The sequence below is a fragment of the Oryx dammah genome, unplaced genomic scaffold, assembly GCF_014754425.2.
Source record: "Oryx dammah isolate SB20612 unplaced genomic scaffold, SCBI_Odam_1.1 HiC_scaffold_19, whole genome shotgun sequence".
Classification (NCBI taxonomy): domain Eukaryota; kingdom Metazoa; phylum Chordata; class Mammalia; order Artiodactyla; family Bovidae; genus Oryx; species Oryx dammah.
Window position 1 is genome coordinate 21,401,296 of NW_024070203.1, and position 16,469 is coordinate 21,417,764.

The window sequence follows — 16,469 nt, forward strand, 5'->3', positions numbered from 1 at the left end:
CCTCTGTGCAGGCGCCTCCCTCTGCCTGTGACACTCTCACCTCAGGTGTCCTCATGACCTTCAGGCCTCCATTCAGATGTCACTTTATCAGAGAGGCCTGTCTGCGCACCCCGAGCATCCAGTCTAGACCGGTACCTGCCTGCTCCAGCACTTCCTTCCACCTCGCCCTGCTTTTTGATTTCCACCTGACGAACTCTAAATTTCCTTGTAGTGTGAAAACTGTGACGTTGAGGCAGAAGCTTGTGTGTGTTCCTCCCTGTTTGTATCTCCAGCACCTAAAGCAGCGCCTGACACCTGTCAGGAGCTCAGTAACAACACGACTGAGTGAATGAACGATTACCGATGACCAGTCGGTGGGCGTTTACACTGTAATAATGGCGTTTGTCTCTCCGAGGGGTTTTGCTGCATGCTCTGTCTTATTTAACCTCTCAGTAATCCGGTGACTTGGGAGGGCTTGTTATCCTGGAATTACCCAAGGTGGGTTGGGGGGTGAGTCTTGTCAAAGTAGACACAGTAATTGCAGAAGTCAGAAAGTGACCCCTTAGGCCCGGGCCCAACACTGCGTTTTGTAACTGTGGTAAAATACACATAGCAAGCTTAGGGATTGCTATTTGTATCCTCATTTTACAGGTGAGACTACAGAGGCTTAGAAAGGTTAAGGCGTGTGCTCCTAGATAATCGAGCAGGAGGGAAGGGGAGTCAGTCCTCCCGAGTCTGTGTGGTCAGAGTCTGTGCCCGTCACCCTGTGTCTGTCCTACCTGCCTCACTTAATGTTTGTGAGTTTTGAGTCATTGCTATGTTTTCAAACATTCCCAATCAGTATTTTGACATGTATAAAAATAACCATTTGGCCAGACTTCTCATTTGAAAGAGCGGTGTGGAATCTAAACCTTTCCCCTCTTGTGGAGTCGAAAACGATGGGGTTACTGTCATGGTTGGCGGGGGGAGCTGGGGTGCCGGGCTTCCTGGGCAGGACACTCCTAGTCGGGGAGAAGCTGAACCAGCCTTCCAGGATGGTCGTGTAAGGACAGCCGCACAACTGCTGTGGAAATAGAACCGAACAGAGCCCCAAGGAAGCAGGAGCTTAGTGGATTCAGCATCCCTGGCTATTCACATCGGTTTTAGGGGCTTAAAATAAAATATTCATGAAAGAGCATGGCAAGCCATTTTCTGCCAACCTCTGGTATTTCAGGCCGCAGATATTTTGGGGTGAGGGGCAATCAATGCCAAGTGTACTTGTGGGTCTAAAAATGAAATGGCTGATATATTGGACTTCCTGTGAGATCTGGGGATTAATTTAAGATGGATAGTCTAAGACCTGTGTATCATGGAAACTGTGAACTTTCCTCAGTTAAAATGGCCCCGTAAGTGCAACTTTATACTTGTTCTTCTTTAAACTTAATGTCTTTGAAAAATTACAAGACTTGATTGTTGAATTTTGAAGGTATCTGGACACCTCTTTAATCGATGTTGATGTACAGCCAACGTACGTGCGAGTGGTGGTCAAGGGAAAGGTAGGTGTGACCCTGTAGGTTGTTACTACTGCAGAACTCAGCCTAAAACCTAACTAACTTGCCTCAGAAAAAAGTTTAAGCCATTTTAAAACAGAAAAAGAGAAACTCAGTGCTATTTTTTTTAGACACACGATTTTACAACAGGAGAGGTATTAAGCAGAAACGGTTGCTGACCATGGTGTACCTTTGTAAAATTAGTATTTTTAACCTGTATCTATTTAGTTAGCATTTTCCCAGACCTGATAAGATAGTCTATATAGGTAGCCTGTGCTTGAAATTATATGTCAATATTATACACATTTAAAATTGTTAATGGTTTCATTCATGAAAGTGAAAGTCACTCAGTTGTGTCCAACTCTCTGTGACCTCACGGACTATACAGTCCATGGAATTCTCCAGGCCAGAATACTGAAGTGGGTAGCTTTTCCTACTGTAATTTTATCATTTTTGAAATAGTATGTTTTGCCAATTCTAAGTATTCATGTGAGATAGCCTAAAGACTTTAAACATGGAAATATGTTGATATTTTATGATAGGATGTTTTATCTATAAATGCTTTATCAGCCATATTATCATAATTAGACCAATCATGATTTATGACTGATAATTTTTCTTTAAACCACTCATTACAATTGGTAAAATAGTTTGTACCTGTGGAGTATAGCCCCATATATTATTTGTTTCCTAATAAGTCTAATTAGATTTTTTTTAACGATTGGTGAATTTTAAATATGTAACAAAAATACCTCTTAAAGAAACTTCCTTGTATAATATACACTCATTGTCCATACTTCCTGTTTACTCTCAGCCATTTCAGCTCGTCCTCCCTGCAGAAGTCAAACCTGACAGCAGTTTTGCTAAAAGATCTCAGACCACAGGGCACCTGGTCGTCTGCATGCCCAAGGTAGGCAGCACCATTTTGATCCATCTCAAATCTGGATATGTTTGTTCCTGAAGGAACCTGACCTACTAGGGCTCCTGATGACTTCTGATCAAGGTCCTTTTGGCTGAGAGAGCCAGAAAATCTTCTCACTCCAGGTCAGGTAGGAGAACAAAGGTCAGCTGACTCCTCCTGCCAGCAGTTCTTGTCTCTGCAGCCTTCTTCTGCCTCTCAGACTAGAATGGGGATAGAGTTACGGGGTATGGATCACAGGATCCACTGAGCGTGTCTGTCACATGGCAATCAGTGCTTTCCTTACAGATAACTTCGAGAGGATAGGTATTGGCCTACCTAACATAGGCCTTGGGTCCCTAAAAATTAAAAAGAAAAAAAATGTGATTGAATTCCAAATATTGAGCTTACTGGTTTTGTGACTTTGGGCCCCTTATTAACCTAACGCTGGGCCTCTGTTTCCTAACATTGCTCTTAAGAAAGATAATGACGCTAGGAAGGATTGAAGGCAGAAGGAGAAGGGGGCAGCAGAGGATGAGATGGTTAGATAGCATCACCAACTCAGTGGACATGAATTTGAGCAAACTCTCGGAGACAATGGAGGACAGAGGAGCCTGGCGTGCTGCAGTCCACAGTATCACAAAGAGTCAGACATGACTTAGTGACTGTTTAATGACAACAGAGAAAGATAATACACATAAAATTCATAGCACTGTGAGCACTCCGTGAATAGTGATGTCATCATTGTTTTTTGTATTATTTTTATGAAACAGACTAGAGAGTATTTTAACTAAAACTCTTTTTTATCTTTTATTTGAGAGGAGAAGTGTTGTATATGTATTTTTTTCCCCAGTTTTTTAAATTTGAAGTATAGTTGATTTATAATATTGCACTAGTTTCAGGTGTACAGCATTGATTCAGGTTTGGTTTTTTCTTGCAAATTACTTTCCATTATAGGTTTTATAAAATGATGAATATAATTCTGCTTTATAGTAAATCCCTGTTGCTTGTCTATTTTATGGATAGTAGTTTGTATCTGTTAATGATATCCTCCTAATTTGTCCTTCCTCCTCCCTCTTCTGCTAAATGTCTGATAGAGAAAAACAAATACTATATATCACTTACATATAGAGTCTTGAAAAAAATGTAAAGGAATCTATATGCAAAACAGGAATAGACTCACAGACAGAGAGAGCAGAAGTACGTGTCCTTTAGATATGGCTGACTTCTGAAAACTGACAGCTTCCCCTCACCTGGCTTTCAGACTCCTTAACCTTGATCTCAGAGCTGAATGTCTGAGACAGAAGCTCTTTAGAAGCCAGAACAGGCTTAACAGGGACAGATGACGACCCTGAAAGAACTTAAGGAAATTAAACTTAAAAAATCATTTGTCTGTACAGAAAGTTTGGATTCCTCAATACAGACTCTGTGAATGAGTTAGGATGTTTCATGCTGCAAGCTGCAGGAAACCCCAAACAAAACTGGCTTTCACCATAAAGAAGCATTCCTACCTGTGGAAGGTAGAGAGGGTTCAGGCAAGGGAAGGTTAAGACCCTTTCTGATGTAGCTTTGTCCTTAAGCCAGCTTCCTTCCTGACCTGAGCACTAGCAGTAACTAAGGTGACTTGATTTCTTGTTCTTACCTTGCTTGAAGATAGAGAATCAGAGAAAGACACAGAGAAAGGCCCTCTCCTATCACCATGGAATAAAAACTCCGCTTCGCTGATTTGGTCAATTTAGCTGAAGAGTCCAACAAATCTTGATGAGCTTGACTGTGGACAGTGGAACATCTCTGGTCAAAGAGATGGTCATCCTTTCTTCATTCCTATTATTTTATGTTTGGTTACTATTATCTCATGCCATGGGCTTCCCTGGTGGCTCAGTGGCAAAGAATCCGCCTGGCAATGCAGGAGACACAGATTCAATCCCTGGGTCAGGAAGATCCCCTAGAGAAGAAAATGGCAACCCACTCCAGTATTCTTGCTTGGGAAACCCCATGGACAGAGGAGCCTGGCAGGCTACAGTCCATGGGGTCACAAAAGAGCTGGACACTACCTAGCTGCTAAACAACGACAGTCTTATGCCTTGAGCTGAGGGTGGGGTCAGCTTTGCCCCAGTCACTCAGGTTTCAAAGGGGGAAGACGGGGTTCTTTTGAGGAAGAAAAGGGACCTGGGGGGCACAGAGATTATAAACTTGATTAACCAATAAGATTTCTATAATGATTTACTAATCCTTCATTATCCCAAAGCCAGTTTTGTAACAGATTGATTCTGAGTAATCAATTATGTATTTTTACTCTGAGGCCATAAAACAGCAAATACAATTTGTTGTCAAGCAATAAGACAACAAACTCGACTATAAGAATCTCATTGTCCTTGTTGACAACAACAAATGAAGGAAATGCTTCTTTGCTGATTAGAATATCCTATAGGGAAATCTAAGAAATAACTCAATTACTTTGGTGTTTCGACAGAGACATTTGAATGACACTGTGATCAGCGCTGTTCTTTCTTTTTTGTTTTTTGTGTTTTTTTGGAAATTTCCATTGTGAGAAGCCATAGATTAAAAGGTAATTGCTGGTTTCCTAAAAGAAAATCAAGATGTGCAATTTGTGTACCTTTTACAGGGTGCCAGGCCATTGATCAGAAGACCTCTGTGCTCTTTTCCCATGAATCTTTTAAATAAATGCAGCATTCTATTTCCATTATCCTTTCCGTTTTTATATCAGTTTAAATTTTTCATGTTAAGTATATATGCAAAGCATAAAAAATGGCTTATTGGAGAAAAAGCATTCTAGAAGTGCTTAGTTGAAGATGGATAATTTATACAGAAAGAATCAGAAGGTTTCTTTTTTTCTCAGTAATAAACTGAGTAGCATTTTTTCCTTTGAGATATATACTTTTTAAGATTTTAGGGACTTCCCCAGTGGTCTAGTTGTTGAGACTTGGCCTTCCAATGCAGGGAGTGTGGGTATGATCCCTGGTTGGGGAGCTGAGATCTCACATGCCTCTTGGCCAAAAATCCAAAATGAAAAAAGAAAACAAACAAAAAATGGAAGCAATGTTGTAACAAATTCAATAAAGACTTTAAAAAAAGATTTTAGACTACTATGTTAAAGTAACATTGATGTCAAGCTATCCCTTTCATTAGTCCTTTGAAATTGTTATTAAATTATTAACTAATAATTATTGCCTTTTATAATTTCTTTTATAATTTCTTTTATTTCTTTCTCTGTCATTATTCCTCCTAAAAGGTAGCTAGTTGATAAAATCAACCTTTGGAGAATACTTACTTGCCCAGAATTAGTTGTTTTTCATTTATGAGTTAGGACTATTAAACTCAAAGAATAAAAGCTTTTTTCTTAAAAAAATCATCAAAAGTTAAAAATAAAAATTCTAGCTTCACTTATGGTTACTATTGAAAATAAGTATTAGTAACAATTAGCATCTTCATCGTTCCTGTTGATTTAAACAGTTGAAGTACTGAAGTTTGACCCACTGAACCATCTTGTGTGTCTAGGAATTGTCGGTCTGACCCGCATTATAATGACTGAGGCATATTCTTAGAGTTTTAAAGCATAAAAATCAAGTAGACACTTAGGTATACTTTTGATTCATTCATAGGAAACAGTGTTGTCAATATGTTCAGTGATAACTTAGTACTTCAGGAAACACCTAAAATTGACCTTGGTAGTTTATAATACTTGGATACTGTAAATTAATGAAAAGAAGGTCAAATTTGCTGTTTAATTGTTCCTTCTTTGTGATGGTATTTGTAAAGATTATTTGTGAAGAGCTAATCTATTTGATGATGTCTGTGATGGGACAACTACAACTGTGTTTGTGGAGATGCCGCAATGAACTTTGTATACATTTTTTCAAGGACGCAAAATTTGTAATGGAACCACAAACTGCTCAACTATTTATTAGCCACTTAACTCAGCATTTTGTCAAAGATGTCAAATGGATCTTTTTCCCTTTCCTGCCCCTGAATGAGGCTGGGTCTGTACAGACTGGGTGCTGATAATAAGCAGGCAAGTTTCACATCTGTTCTTTGTCACAGGGGTCGTGGCTGAATAGTCCCTTGCTGACCTGCTGGTGGGTTCTCCCAACTCAGCACCACACCCAAAGGCTCTTATCTCGTGCTAGCTCCATGATACCAGCTGCTTCCCAACATCTGGTACCAAATCTGTATCTGTGGGTTGGTATAATACCCAGACATCACAATCCCTACAATTCCCTGCAGAATTCCCATCTCCATTGGCCATCATTATAAGTTGACTTGTGGGTCCCATGCCTCCCGGAAGGCCATCTCCTCCACTATGACTTCAAGGGTTGATACCTTAGCTGGAAGAGTTGGCTGGGGTTGTGGATGAAAAAGTACTCTGGCTTTCTCAGAACGTGGCATTAGGGGACTCCCCTGGTGGTCCAGGGGTTAGGAATCCGCCTGTCAGTACAGGGGACATGGGTCCGATCCCTGGTCTGAGAAGATTCCACATGCTGCGGGGCAGCTAAACCTGTGGGCCACAGCTGAGCCTGTACTCTCAAGCCCTGAGAGCTACAACTGCTGAATCCTGAGTACCTAGAGCCCGTGCTCCAAAACAGGAGACCACCGCGATGAGCAGCCCACGCACTGCAGTGAAGAGAAGCCCCCGCTCGCCGCAACTAGAGACAGCCCGAGCAGCAGTGAAGGCCCAGCACAGTCAAAGATAAATAAAATTCAAAAGAAAGAAAGAAAGTGACGTTAGAGAATAGGAGGTCAACTGCCCAGGTAATAGAGGAGGAGGAAGCATTCTGCATCTCATGAGGTTTTTCTCAGTCCTGCTCCACGGGTCAGTGGCATTTCCCGCTCGTTTCCAGCACTGTTTTATTTATTTATTTATTTGTTTGTTTGTTTTTTAATTTTACTTTACAATTCTGTATTGGTTTTGCCATACTCTTCAGTCTTAGCTTTGAGAGTCTGTGTAAAGAATCTCTGTCTCTAGTGCCTGTCGCCATTTATTCCATTAGGTATATCCATTCAAGAAACATGGACCCACGGTGTCATCTGTTTACCAGAAATTCACTATCCTTCTTTGGGGAAGAGTCGTTTTTCCTTTTCTCAACACAGCAGCCAAATGATCATTTTACAGTGTGTGTAAATCAGACCAAGTCATGTTTTCTAGTCAGAGTTAAAAACAAGATCCCCCCAAGAATCTTCTCCTGCCACGATCCCTCTGACATTATCTTCTGTCGCCTTGCCCTCTCATCATTCCAGCCACCTTGGCCTCCTTGCCATTTCACAAATATGACAAGCATCCTCCTACCCCGGTCCTTAGTACTTGCTGTTCTCTCTGCTAGAATGCCAGTCTTCCAGGTATCCTCACGGTCTGCTCTGTCCCTTCTTTTGGATTTTTTTTTTCAAGTGTTATTTCACCATTTCTTTCCTGATCCCAATATTTAGCAGGCTTCCCCTTCCCTACCTCAGTGTTCTCTATCCTCTGTTTCTGCTGTATTTTTCTTCATAAGAATGTATCACCACTGGACAGTCAGGTATTTAAATGTTTCTTTCTTTGTCTGTCTCCATCAACAAAAATTTAAGGTTCATGAGAATAGGGACTTTTGTCTGCTCTTATTACTGCTGTGTCACTGGTACCTAGAACTGAGCCAGACACAGAGTAGGTGGTCAATAAATTTTTATTGAGCAAGTAAATACATTAAATGCAACTTTAAAATACATTTTAATATTTACAACAAGAATCTCCCCTAATTACTCTTCTCCCTCCTCAATCATTTCCTCATTATTTTTCCATGCGTGTTATTCCAGGTTAACTTTCAAACAATTTCATCCAATTCTGCCTCCAGGAATGCCATTTGAATTTTTATTGCTGTTACCATTTAGAGACAGTGAAAAGAGATGGTCTCTGGAGCCAGAGAACCTGGGTTAAATCTTGATACTTCTACTCAACAGTTGCATGATCTTGAGCAAATTATTTCTCCCTCTCTGCCTTAGATTCCTTGTCCATACAATGATATTAATGGTCAGTCACACCTCTAAAGGTTGTATTGAGGATTATATAAATGAATATGAAAAGCACCTAGGTGACCACTTGGGGCATAATACACCCTGCGCTCATGTTACTGTTAATTAATATTATCCATTACCCTGATAGCTCAGCTGGTAGAGAATCTGCCTGCAAGGCAGGAGATCCCATTCAATTCATGGGTCGGGAAGATCTGCTGGAGAAGGGATAGGTTACCCACTCCAGTATTCTTAGGCTTCCCTGGTGGCTCACCTGGTTAAAGAATCTGCCTGCAGTGCAGGAGACCTGGGTTCAATCCCTGGGTTGGGAAGATCTCCTGGAGGAGGGAATGGCTACCCACTCCAGTATTCCAGCCTGGAGAATCCCATGGACTGTATAGTCCATGGGGTAGCAAAGAGTTGGACATGACTGAGTGACTTTCACTTTCTCACTGTATGTACGACTTTAGTTTCTATTCTGAGTAGAATTATTCCCTGTCAGATTTTCTGAGAGTTCATGCTTGTCCTTCTATACATTTTCTTAAACGTGTGGTTAGACTCACTGGTATGTCCATGAACAGTCTTATCATCATCAGCCTGGGAGTACTTGGCGCATGATCTCATCACAGGCCAGCTTAACAAGATTTAACTGAGATTTTGCATTCACAGGGAAACGTGCATAGTCATTCAATTAAACTCCCGTCTAGATTCTCAACTGACAAGTTCCAGGAGCACTCCAAGAAAATGCTTCCTGATTTCCTTTGGGTGTTCTTTCAGAATAATTAACTGGGATTAAAGAAGGCACCATCTGAACTGAACAACAAAATCTATTTACAGCTTCATTCGGTGAACATCCTGCTTGATTCTGCTTTATTGAGCACAGGAGACAAAGGTCACATATTAGAGGTCAATGTTACAGACCATGATTCTAGAAAACAGTCTCAGACGCCCTTTGCCTTATTATTTGAACACATTTCTCAGTACTTTATCTCTACTCAAGTAAGCTTATGATATGCCCAACGTAAACTCAGTTTTACTCTCTGAATGTTAATTTCAAGATGGTCTAGAGTGAAGGCCACCTGGTCATCTTGCTGGGTTTTTCTATTCCATTCATACTTCTACTCTTGTAGAACATTCTTTCTCTTCCTCAGCTCATTCCTAAAAACTTGCAGTGCTGGAAAAGTAGAAGCATCAAAGGATGATTTCCACATACCCCAAACATCATATCTTTCCCCGCTTGGCCTCCTTGGCCATCCTTATCCTATGAATGAACTGTCTGTGCTCTATGTGAACTCTCTAGATATGTGTTAGCTCCTATTTCCACTTGCCTATGAAAGGCTGTTTTTCCCCTCTGACAATTCTCTCTTCTGCATCTTCACTGAATTTTCTCCACACACAACTTATATTAGAAAACATGCTAAAACGTCTCCCTTCTCCAAAATAAAACAGTACACCAATAAAAACATTCCCCTCTACTTAACTGTTCTGAACTGATTCACAGCAAAACTCTGAAAGAAGACATCTATATTTTCTGTTCCAATTTTTTTCTCACAATTTCTAAAACTAACCCTAATGAGGTATTCATCTTTTCTCCAGTTTCCCCACCCCCATCCATGAAACATCTCTTTTTGAGGTCTCTAGTCCTCTCTATGGAGAAGGCAATGGCACTCCACTCCAGTACTCTTGCCTGGAAAATCCCATGGACTGAGGAGCCTGGTAGGCTGCAGTCCATGGGGTCGCTAAGATTCGGACACGACTGAGCAACTTCACTTTCACTTTTCACTTTCATGCATTGGAGAAGGAAATGGCAACCCACTCTAGTGTTCTTGGCTGGAGAATCCCAGGGACGGCAGAGTCTGGTGGGCTGCCATCTATGGGGTCGCACAAAGTCGGACACGACTGAAGCGACTTAGCAACAGCAGCAGCAAGATCTATGTGACTAGATCCAGCAGTCAGCCCCCTTCCTCTTCTTCTCTGACCTTTCAAGAGGTTTTTATACCATTAATCAGCCCCTCCATTTTTAAACAGATGTTCCATTGGCATTAGACACACCACTTTGATTGGGTTCTCTTAGGTTCTGCTCACCGGATGGTCTCTGCCCCTGGATACTTCTTTGCTGGTTCTTTCTCCTGCTCAGGCCTCTGAAAGTTGGCATATCCATCATTCAATCCTGGAACCTCACTTGTCTTCTCTACACTCACTCTCTACATAGTCTCGTGACCGTCAGTAACATCTCTCGAGCTCCACCATCTGCTAGTTGCCAAGTAGGTCATTAGGAGTGACAGTCGCACTAAAGAAAATGTAGGAATATAGAGTACATATTTTAAAAACATCTTGGCAGTGATGAGATAATGAGCAGTTACTGCCCACTGATCGAAGGAAAGACTGAGAGAATAAACCATGCTTTCAGTGACCACACAGGGATGAGAAGAAAAAAGCCAAAGTCAGAGCCTAGCAGGGAAGCCAGGCTAGGTGGGCTCTAGGAAGCCATGCGCATTTTGAGATGTGACTCCAAAGGACCGTAACCCAGAGGAAGGTGAGTGAGAAGCCAGCCAGGCCTGAGAAAGTCTCAGCCTGTCTAAACAGCTATCGAAATGGCCCCCAAACCGGGCCGTGAACTTGAGTGACAGTAGTGAGTACCATCCACACATGCCTGGCAAAACCCAGGCATCTAGACATTAACATCATCTGTAGACTCAGATTATAGGTAAATAGGTAGTAGGTAGATAGTTGTGTTTTTTTTTTCAAGTAAGTATTCAGCCCACACTGAAAATTAAATGAGGTGTTCACAGAGACTTGAGTGGGATCCCAGTAGTAAGTTAGTCAGTGTTTTGGAATCTGACTACACCAGTTTCCTACTGTTCCTCCTTAAGGGAAACCTGAGAGTCCCAAAGTGATTGCTGTTCAGTTGCTAAGTTATGTCTAACTCTTTGCAACCCTGTGGAGTGCAGCATCCCAGGCTTCCCTGTCCTTCACCATCTCCCGGAGTTTGCTCAAGCTCTTGTCCATTGAGTCGGTGATACCCTCCTACCATCTCATCCTCTGTCATCCCCTTCTCTTGCCTTCAGTCTTCCCCAGCATCAGGATCTTTTCCAATGAGACAGCTGTTTGCATCAGGTGGCCAAAGTATTGGAGCTTCAGCTTCAGCATCAGTTCTTCCAGTGAATATTCCTTTAGGATTGACTTGTTTGATCTCCTTGCTGTCTATTAAATTGTGAGACACAGACTCACATTTGACCTGTAAAACACTTTTTAAAATGTGTGGCCTCCCTGAAAGTGGAAGCTACCTGAGAGATATCAGCACAGTGGTTTATTTGAGAACTAAGAGCGTGCTGATCAGGAAGTAGGGGAGGGAGGCAACCAAGAGAAGTGCCAGCAACCCCAGTGGGGAAGCTCTGGGAGACTGTGCAGAACACGTTCTTGCTGAGTCTCTCGAGCCACGTCCAACTCTTTGCAGCCCTGTGGACTGTAGCCCACCGGGCTCCTCTGTCCATGGGATTTCCCAGGCAAGCATTCTAGAGGGGGTTGCCATTTCCTTTTCCAGGAGATCTTCCCCACCCAGGGATCGAACCCTTGTCTTCCGCACCTCCTGCACTGGCAGGGGCATTCTTTACCACTGAGCCGCCAAGGAAGCCCACGTGCTCTGGGAAAGTGTAAGAGTTAGTTGCTCAGTCATGTCTAACTCTATGCAACGCTGCGGACTGTAACCCCCCAGGCTCCTCTGTCCATGGGATTCCCCAGGCAAGAAAGCTTGAGTGAGTTGCCATTTCCTTCCCCGGGGATCTTCCCGACCCAGGGATCAAACCCGAATCTCCTGTGTTGGCAGGTGGATTCTTTCACCACTGAGCCTCCCCTGGGAAGACCGAAAAACACATACTTCAGAATAACTCTACCTAAGGGGTGAGGAACTGGGACAGTAGTAACCAACCCCTGAGGATATTTGGTTGATGGCTGTTCCCTGTTGTGGGAGGTGGGGAGTGGGGTGATGTAAACTCGCCAGCACTTCTGAAATATCACTGGCCCAGAACAAACAAGAATAATCTTGAACTTGTCCAAGTAAATGTAGGATATTTCCCACTGAGACGACGTCTAGTAACATTACAAAAGGATATTTTCTTTTCTTTTAAAACGTTGTTATCATTCTTGATGTTTGTCCTAACCTAATAAAATACCATTTTCAATTTTAGGTTGTGTGTGTGGATGATCCTCCATGGGGAACTGTCAGATAAGATTGCACTTTTCAAGTAGGAAAGAATTTTGAAGGAACTGTTTGATATTTAGATTTGTTCTCCTTTTATTTCAAAGCCATGAAACTGTGTGCAACCGTCAGTATTGATTGTACATATAAATATCAGTAATTACACCCTTAAAATTTTTCCTCAGACAGCTTAGGTATCTTTGGAATCAAAGTCAATATTCTCATCCTTCCTATTTTTCTGATCAGTTTTTCAAAAATCTAAATTTTCTTTGCTGCCAGTTGTCTTTATTTGAGATAGAAGGCACGTCAAAATAGTTGACTTATACAGGTATTTTTATCTGTTCAAAGATTTTAAAATAATGTACCAATGGTAATTTATATATTTTCTGATTAGGATTAATGACCTTTTTAAAGAGAAAAAGAAGTAGCTTGTATTCTTTAAAGGAATCTTTTTTTAACGGGCTCAGTGAATTATGTGCCTTTCTTAGTGAAGTCAATCAGAACACAGTTAACAAATCATGAAGTTGTTAAAATGTCAACAATAAATCTGAGTACATATATTAACTTCCTCTAATGCCAGAGGAAAATAAAAAAATCTTATTGATCCTGAAGTTTTATATTAAGAATATTCCTTGCTAGGAATTTGAACTTTGCATATTTAAATGTTCAATGTCAATATTATAGATAATTGATTAACATAAATGCCAGAAATATATAAGAAAGTGAACAATATACAAGTGTCCATTTCTTCTAAAGTTGAGATATGTTTTGCTAGATAATAATCTGTTTCAATTGTGAGGGACCTCACCCAGTACCTGGCTCAACCCCCCAAATCAAACAACTGGCTTATGTCAAGGCAGGTTGGTATCTAATGGGCTTAGACAGTTTGGAAGTTTTATAAAGAAAAAAAAGTAGAGACATTTTTAGAAACTACTTATGAGGCATGGGTGAAGATGTTAAATGTGTGTACTGAAGCAAAATGATATCAGAGGAAAAACATACTGCACCCATAAATAAATTATATGGAAGTTATTAATATCAGATGAGGGAATTATTTAGCATGTTTGGCTTGCCACAATGTGGAAATAAGGTGCTAGAACTCAGAAATGGAAAACGTTCTGCAAAATTCTGAAAAACTTTAGACAATGAATTTTTAATGAATCAATTAAAATATTTATTCACTTTATCAAAGATTTATTATAAGCACTTAGTTTAAAGCCAGGCCACCAGGCTCCTCTGCCCATAGGATTTCCCAGGCAAGGATACTGGAGTGGGTTGCCATTTCCTTCTCCAAGGGATCTTCCCAACCCAGGGATTGAAGTCCATGGGGTCACAAAGAGTCGGACACGACTTAGTGACTAAACAGCAAGATGGATAAAGTACAGTGCAAATTGCTGTGGAGCGAAAAATAAATGAAAGGTCCTTCTTCCAGTCTCTTCCTTGTTGAAGCCACTGACCCAGACCGGTCCTTTGCCTCAGTTTCTAAGTCCCAGTTGCAAACAAGCTCAGACACTTGTTAAGTAACTTAGCTTCTCATTCTTCTGCTTAAACTTGAAATGATGTTACTAACTCAGAGACAACTGTCATAGTCATAACTATGGGAGTCTTCTATGGTTCCCTAAAGCTCTCCTTCACTGTTGGACCCAGTGCAACAGGAGCCAGCATGCAAGAAGCTGCAGCCCATAGCACCCCTGCCTCTTCCTTATTTGTAGACAGAATAGGCAGGAAGAAGCAGCTCCAGGAGTCTTTGCTGTTAGTTCTAACCTGTTGCCATCCATCACTTATTCAAATATTCTGTACATGTTAATGAGTACCTACAGGTGGCTCAGTGGTAAAGAACCTACCTGCCAATGCAGGAGACACAGGGATCCGTGGGTCAGGAGGATCCCCTGGAGGAGGAAATGGCAACCCACTCCAGTATTCTTGCCTGGAGAATCCCATGGACAGAGGAGCCTGGCGGGCTACAGTCCATGGAGTCTCAAATAGTCGGACACGACTGAGCGACTAAGCACGCACACACTGTGCCCTAGGCACCTAGGGTAAAGTCTTGGAAATGCAAAGAAGAAGGGAGACGTGTGCTGAGTTAGATAGCTCAGGGATGTCTGGCAGAGTGAGGACCGAGGGTGCTATCTTCCTGCTGTGCCACGCTGAGCTGAGGACGTAATGACAGTGCAGTGGGACCCATTCCCCTGCACCCATTACCGTCCCCCACTCACGGGTCAGTCCTGAGACACAGTCGTCTCTCCAAGGTATTATTCTCAAAGTCCATATCTTAGAGAAGTAGCTTTAATTATTTTGAGAAGGAAATGGCAACCCACTCCAGTACTCTTGCCTGGAAGATTCCATGGACAGAGGAGCCTTGTAAGCTACAGTCCACGGGGTCGCAAAGAGTCGGGCACAACTGAGCGACATCACTTCTTCACTACAATGTTTCAGAAGGATTCAAAAAGTCATCATTGCCTTGAAAGAAGTGGTGTAGGTGATACAAAAAGGACAATTATTTGATTTATAAAGATTAGATTAAAACATGAAAAGAGGAAAAGTATGAATGGGAAGAGCCTAGTAATATATACTTTTTATTTCACAATCCCCCAATATATATATTAGTTTATTCATGTTGATATTTAATATAAAATGTTTTTAGGGAAGTTGTGTAGAATTAAATAAAAATATGTAAATTACAAAGCATTACAGAAGTTAAGTGCAAACAAAAGTCAATACAGTTACATGGAATCAGAAAGCATGAGGAAGGAAACATTAAATGCAGAAAATCTGTAGGGAAGTTAATGGTTGTAAAATTGGTTCTTCTATCTTGTTTATAAGATTCTAAAAGGCAGGAAATATATAAAGAAAGGAATGAATAAAGCTGTATTAGCTGAATTCTAGCAAAATTAGAGTGGTTATGACAAAAATTAATATTGGATATGATAAAATTTAAAGCACAAAAGCATTTAATGGAACAAAGATTATTCTGTAGTAACAAAAATAGTATAAAATAAAGATTTAACTGTATTTATTAGACTGTACATTATATAAGATACAAGTTCTCCCTGGTGGCTCAGTGGTAAAGAATTCACCTACAGAAGACACACTTTTGATCCCTGGGTGGGGAAGATCCCCTGGAGAAGAAAATGGTAATCCACTCCAGTATTCTTGCCTGGGAAATCCCATGGACAGAGGACCCTGGTGGGCTACAGTCCATGGGGTCACAAAGAGTCGGACATGACTGAAGTGACTTAGCACGCACACATGAGTTAAAATAGTATAACACTATTGGGACTTTCCTGAGACTTTGCCTTCCAATGCAGTGGTGAAAGTTTGATCCTTGGTCGGGAAGCTATGATCCCACATGCCTGGCAGCCAAAAAACCAAGACATAAAACAGAAGAAGTACTATAACAAATTCATAAAGACTTTAAAAAATGGTCCATATCAAAAGTCGTTTTTTAAAAAAATATATAACACTATTACAATGTTAAGCTGTACCTGTGTGCATGTCCCACAATTGAATTTTCAAGCTGTTGATTACATTTCCCTCTGTGGATTCAGGAAGCCAGTTGGCCCACATTATGTAATTTATTAGACATATTTTGGTTCTTACAGCTTTTCCATTAGTCATCCCTAAACACACTTTGTACAAATAAGTAAGAAGCTTGAAGTTAATGAGCATCATTTTCTAGAGAGGAAGTAGCACTAGGGCTGCAGATAGAGAAACCACACTGTACTATTTCAGTGCCTTGGACCTCTGAACCTACGGTCCTCTGCCCAGAAAAACTAGATCTCTTATCAGAAGAGTTTTTCCTGCTATTCATATGAATATTGATGTTAAGATGAATGTTGGTAATAATATGAGTGTTGGTGTTGAT

General features: G+C 41.1%; 1 protein-coding gene across 2 annotated transcripts in view; it reads left to right on the top strand.

Moving 5' to 3' along the window:
• DNAAF11 (dynein axonemal assembly factor 11) overlaps window positions 1–16,469 on the top strand; it is a 72,747-nt gene that overhangs the window by 42,988 nt on the left and 13,290 nt on the right. Inside the window, exons 9-11 of one of the 2 annotated variants that reach the window (XM_040262116.1) lie at window positions 1,445–1,514; window positions 2,323–2,418; window positions 4,060–6,341. In XM_040262116.1, coding sequence (XP_040118050.1) covers window positions 1,445–1,514; window positions 2,323–2,418; window positions 4,060–4,131 — 238 coding nt within the window. In that variant the 3' untranslated portion in view covers window positions 4,132–6,341. Of the gene's footprint in view, window positions 1–1,444; window positions 1,515–2,322; window positions 2,419–4,059; window positions 6,342–16,469 lie in introns of those variants that run through there. The other variant, XM_040262115.1, reaches the window with a different exon arrangement.